Below are 5,444 nucleotides of genomic sequence, written 5' to 3' on the forward strand. Positions count from 1 at the left end.
AACAAGGGTCTATAACAGGGGTAGGCAACCTTGGCTCTTTTATGACTCGTGGACTTCAACTCCCAGAATTCCTGAGCCAGCATGGCTGGCTCAGGAATTCTGGGAGTTGAAGTCCACGAGTCATAAAAGAGCCAAGGTTGCCTACCCCTGGTCTATAAACTTGGCACTTGTCAGACTTCGGGACTTTAACATGCTGGCTGAGGAATTCTGGGAATTGAAGTCCACAAGTCTTACGAGTGCCAAGTTTGTAGATCCCTGATCTACAAGAAACGCCCCCCCCCCGTCTTTGCGATCATAGGCTCCGGCCACAACGCTTGACTTTTAAGCCACTCCCACCTCAAAGCCGGGCCTTCCCTTTCTGCCTGCCTTGCTGAGACTCACGTGACCAGCCAGGCACGGTCACCTCATGTGACGGGGACTCACGTGATTCCTCGGGTTTTGCTGGCCGCGGGTGGCGACGGGGGGTTGTCCAAGATGGCGTTGTTGGAGGAAGAAGAGCAGGCGTTGCTGGATGAGGATTCGCAACCCAAGGACCACGGCGACCCTGCGCGCAAGCCCATGCTGGCCTTGTGCGACCCACAGCGGCTGGCCCACAGGCTGCTGGTGCTGGCGCTCATGTGCTTCCTGGGCTTCGGTCGGTGCTCCTGTCTTCCTGGTTGACTAGGGGCTGTGTCCGGGGAATAAAGTTTCGCTTTAAGAATAGTTCTTGCAGCTTTGGGCCAGCCTGGGAGGGTGTAAAGAAAATATGTCATGGATGCACACTAGACAGTATAGATCAGGGGTAGGCAACCTCGGCTCTTTTATGACTCATGGACTTCAACTCCCAGAATTCCTGAGCCAGCTAAGCTGGCTCAGGAATTCTGGGAGTTGAAGTCCATGAGTCATAAAAGAGCCGAGGTTGCCTACCCCTGGTATAGATTCTGCCGCTCCCGTTTTGCTCTAAACTATTTCAAGGCATCGCTAGACGTGGGGCGACTCAAATGGTATGCTTTGCCTGCGTTGCTGTTTTCCTTTCTTCTGAAATGGATCAAGGAAGACAGAAAACGAAAGGAAAATGATGGAAGGAAGCAAACTAGTTATTGCTATTCCTTCAATCAGTTTTGGCTAGGAGGAGAGGGCATTCATGGTTATTTTTTAGCAATTGACATGATTGGAAAGTGCTATTTGCTGCTGATCCTGGGATTAGAGGTATTGGCATCACTTGGAAATTAATAAAGTCTGTTTTAGCTTTGATTCTCGAGGGTGGAGGGATATACATTCATAAATAAATAAAAATTTCTCCTTCTCTTTGCATAGTAATTTTTTGTAGATTCCAAATAATCTGCATAGGTTATTTGACACAAGCGTTTTCAGAATGTTTTTTAAATAATTTTTCTGCTCTGTTTGTCCCTAGGCAGCTATTTTTGCTATGACATTCCAGCAGCTCTGCAGACTCAAGTTCAGAGGGTGAGTGAAGAGCAAAATATGCTGAATTGCACTACTTTTTCTATTTAAATCTTTGATGCATTGTTTTTCCATAATAGCAAGAAATTTTCATCAAATGTTCTTTATGTTTCAACAATCAGAAATGATTCCATATCAGATAATGAAAACTTAGTTAATATAATTGTTTTTTCTGAAGAATCAGAATATTGATTGTGCTAGAATGACAGATAGAAGTTGTCTGTTAAAGCTGTTGAGCATCAATTATCAAACAGAATGGTCTAAGAATACCTATTTTTCCTCCAGGAGGAAAAACCCCCACAAAAATTCAGATGTTTTCTATTTGTTTTATCTTAAAGAAAAAGAAAAGAGTACCCTGTCTGTTCAAAATTATGACAGTGTATGCTGTAAAGGGCATCCTTGATCACTAAGATATATAATCATTAGCTTCTCTAATGTGAAGAAAAGAAATGAGAAAATTAAAAATCAGCTGCAAGGATACTTTATTATAATGAATGCATCATCCTCTGAAGCAAAATGGGAGATAAATACAAAAACCAAAGCATGTAAGGTTTTTTGACAAAATAGGAATTGTTTTCTACAAGGACCTAGAATATAAGGATCATCTGTTTACAGATAAGAAAGGATCCATGTGTAGAACATCCTAGTTCCTATCTGATTACTAGTTTGTTTTTTTTTAAAAAGCTATATGTTAACCTTTCTTAGTTAACAAGACAACAATTTTTAGAGGTATGACTTGATCTTGCAATAACAGATATTGTATTGGATGGATTATTCTATAAGAACATTTTAAAATTAAAGCAGTGCTTAAAGATTGTGTTCTTTTCTATTTAGGATATGAAAGTAAACACAGCTAAGTTCATGGCACTGTATGCCTGGTATTCGTGGCCTAATGTGTTTCTCTGTTTTTTTGGAGGCTTTTTGATAGACAGAGTATTTGGAATAAGGTAATTATAATCATTTTTTCTTGAAGATAACTGCTAGATCCATTTTATATATATTTTCAAATAGCTGTACGGATATGAACTGTACTTCATTTATCTTTTTAATATGTTTAGTAGACAAATGTTTACATTTCCTTAATTGTCTTATTTGCTAGGGTTATGTGTGCTTCAAAAATTCCTGAGAGGAATCCACTCATCAAAATTAATATGACACTTGAAGATTGGGCACCTTTTTTCCTGGCTTGCCTAGAAGCCTGAAAAAAAGATGGGGAGTCCTTTAATTAATAGAGAGTATTCTATAGGCGTATGCAAAACTGGTGGATTTAGAAAGGAAGCAGTTGGCAAGTGTTGGATCTTTCTATTTTCCTTCCAGATCATGCCAAATCTTTTTAGGGTCCAGGTGATCTGATCTGGAATACATAATCCAAACTGTAAATGGATAGAAGTATGTTTGTAAAGTCTGAAAGAGGCTTGCCTTGTGGAAAACACCACATCCAGAAGCTCTCAACCCATTTCTGGTTTGGATGTTTACTTCTAGAGACTTTGAAATTGTGCTTAGAACAGCTTTCTCCAAAGGGGAATTTGAATCTTCCAGGCATATGTGAAACATTACATTCTGTTCCTGAATTTGTGCATTTTGTACATTTTGAATTCTTCAATTACATGGAATTCCAAGCTGTTCTTCCTAATAGTTTTACAAGAATGAAACTATTTACCGTTTGAAAGTAGCTTTTTACTGAACTATTTACCGTTTTTAAGTAGATTTTTATTATTAGGGTTCTGGCATTCTATTTTATTTCTCCTGACCCCCACCCCCCAAAATTGGCTTGGCATACTGTTTCAGAATTGTAACATAAGATGACATGCAAATATGTATATTCATGTTATAGTAGAATCTTAGTCTTCTCATTTGAATTTTATGAATGTTTTCACTTTTGTCTGAGAATATCTAGAACTAGCTTACTCTGTTGCTTATTTCAGCTTAGATCCTACATTTGTGCTCAATATGAACCAAGAAAGGGCTCATCTAGGCAATTAAATAGTTCTTTGTATTTTTTTTCCCCTGATTATTTTACTTCATTCTTAGATGTCCTAATTTTCCATTTTTTCTCCTCAAAAGTCAACTTTCTATTGCTCCTTTTTGAATTTTCATGTGGTACTTTAGAGAGGATTTCCCCCCCACCCCCGCTGAAATCAGTGTGACGTAGTGGATGAATCTCTCATCTATAAAAAGTTCTCTTAGTGACTTTGATCTTGCAGGATATGTGGGGAAAAATGGACAAGGAAATAAAGCTATTGGAAGAAAGGTGGAAATATACATTTGATCTATTTTTATGATTACTGATGGTATTCTTTTGGGTAAATAAATGGTAGCTTTCAAACAATTTCATCCAGAAGAGAGAAAAGATTCTTCAATTTAGTCCATTCATTTCTAAAGGAGAATTTTACCCCATTTGTGGTAAATTGTATCATTTTGTATGGTGGCAGTTCCCAATTACAATGCTGACTTTAAATTATTCAAACTCCTTTACAGGTGGGGTACAATAATATTCAGCTGTTTCGTCTGTGTGGGACAAGTAAGTGAAACAGATGGCAGTTTTATGCAGAAAAATAAATTCATAATTTCTCCAAAGCTGTGAAATCATATTAATCTGTTTTATGCCCAAACAGTTGAAATACATGGCTGTGACATAATTTCTGTAATTAACTGAAAAGAGATGCATCTTCTTCTTACAGGTAATTTTTGCTGTGGGAGCAATATGTGATGCTTTTTGGCTGATGGAATGTGGCAGATTTGTATTTGGGTGAGTTTGGATATTNCCTCAAGGGGAGCCCCATGTAGAGAGCATTACAGTAGTCCAGGCGGGAGGTGACAAGTGCGTGAGTGACTGTGCGTAGGGCGTCCCGGTCCAGAAAAGGCCGCAACTGGTGAATCAGGCGTACCTGATAAAACGCCCCCCTGGTCACGGCCGACAACTGGTCTTCCAGCGTCAGCCGCGAATCCAGGAGGACGCCCAAGCTGCGTACCCTCTCCGAGGGGGCCAAAGTTTCGCCCCCTATAGTCAGCGATGGACTCAGCTGACTATGCCGAGACGCCGGTAACCACAGCCACTCGGTCTTGGACGGGTTGAGCCTGAGTCTGTTCCTCCCCATCCAGACCCTCACGGCCTCCAGACCTAAATGTCTAAATATTTGCTATATTTCATTTTAAAAATAGAGAATCCAATGAAGGCTTATGTATTTAAAATCAGAAATGGTTTGCAGAAACAATGGTTTACATCATTTCAATTTTATTTTAAAGTTACTTTGCAAATCAGCATGTATTGTATATGGTATAGTTATAGTGAGGATTGCTTCATGTGTTTTGCTTCAAATACTCATATTCGTCTTTCATTTAGGATTGGTGGTGAGTCCTTAGCAGTGGCACAGAATACCTATGCTGTGAGTTGGTTTAAAGGAAAAGAATTAAATCTTGTTTTTGGACTGCAACTCAGCATGGCTAGAATTGTAAGTCTAAACACCCAGTTTTGTTTTTTTTTACTATAATAATTGTTACACATGTATGGCTATTCTAAATGTTTCCATGTCTGTGCATGAGGTGAATAGATCAATTAATGATTCAGGCATTTTTTTTAAAAAGAAGGCATTTGATTAGTTAAGAGTATTCTTTCATAAAGACTTCTAAAAAGTTAAACTTGATAAATCAGTTAAGCTTAGGAACAGCAGTAAAATTTGACTTTGTAGGGTCATTTTTCCCCCCTTTATGTTAGCTTATTTGGAGGGAATGTCTGGACATTTTGAGACATCAAATGGTAACTGAAAAGTCAGAGTCTGATTTTTGCAAGGATTTTGTTATACTATTAATAAAAAGGTACATGTTCACAATTATTGTGTGTGCTTAAAGTAATTCCAAATTGTATGAAGAACATAAACAGTGGTGCATTTTAATGCAGCCCGATTGCTAGCGGATTATCTCAGATAGCTGATGTTGACTGAGGTTTATGGGTGTCATAGTCCAAATTACTGGGAGGGTGGGCGAGTAGGTTGTGTGTTGAT

General features: G+C 38.9%; 1 protein-coding gene across 2 annotated transcripts in view; it reads left to right on the forward strand.

The window, feature by feature from the left end:
• The first annotated feature begins 432 nt into the window (after positions 1 to 432).
• Positions 433 to 5,444, forward strand: part of MFSD1 (major facilitator superfamily domain containing 1) — a 20,472-nt gene continuing 15,460 nt past the window's right edge. Inside the window, exons 1-6 of one of the 2 annotated variants that reach the window (XM_015831828.1) lie at positions 433 to 634; positions 1,394 to 1,446; positions 2,278 to 2,390; positions 3,922 to 3,964; positions 4,125 to 4,192; positions 4,787 to 4,895. In XM_015831828.1, coding sequence (XP_015687314.1) covers positions 475 to 634; positions 1,394 to 1,446; positions 2,278 to 2,390; positions 3,922 to 3,964; positions 4,125 to 4,192; positions 4,787 to 4,895 — 546 coding nt within the window. In that variant the 5' untranslated portion in view covers positions 433 to 474. The remainder of the gene's footprint in view (positions 635 to 1,393; positions 1,447 to 2,277; positions 2,391 to 3,921; positions 3,965 to 4,124; positions 4,193 to 4,786; positions 4,896 to 5,444) is intronic. The other variant, XR_001549390.1, reaches the window with a different exon arrangement.

Source organism: Protobothrops mucrosquamatus, unplaced genomic scaffold (genome assembly GCF_001527695.2).
Source record: "Protobothrops mucrosquamatus isolate PMUCROS unplaced genomic scaffold, P.Mucros_1.0 scaffold_281, whole genome shotgun sequence".
In the NCBI taxonomy this organism is placed as follows: domain Eukaryota; kingdom Metazoa; phylum Chordata; class Lepidosauria; order Squamata; family Viperidae; genus Protobothrops; species Protobothrops mucrosquamatus.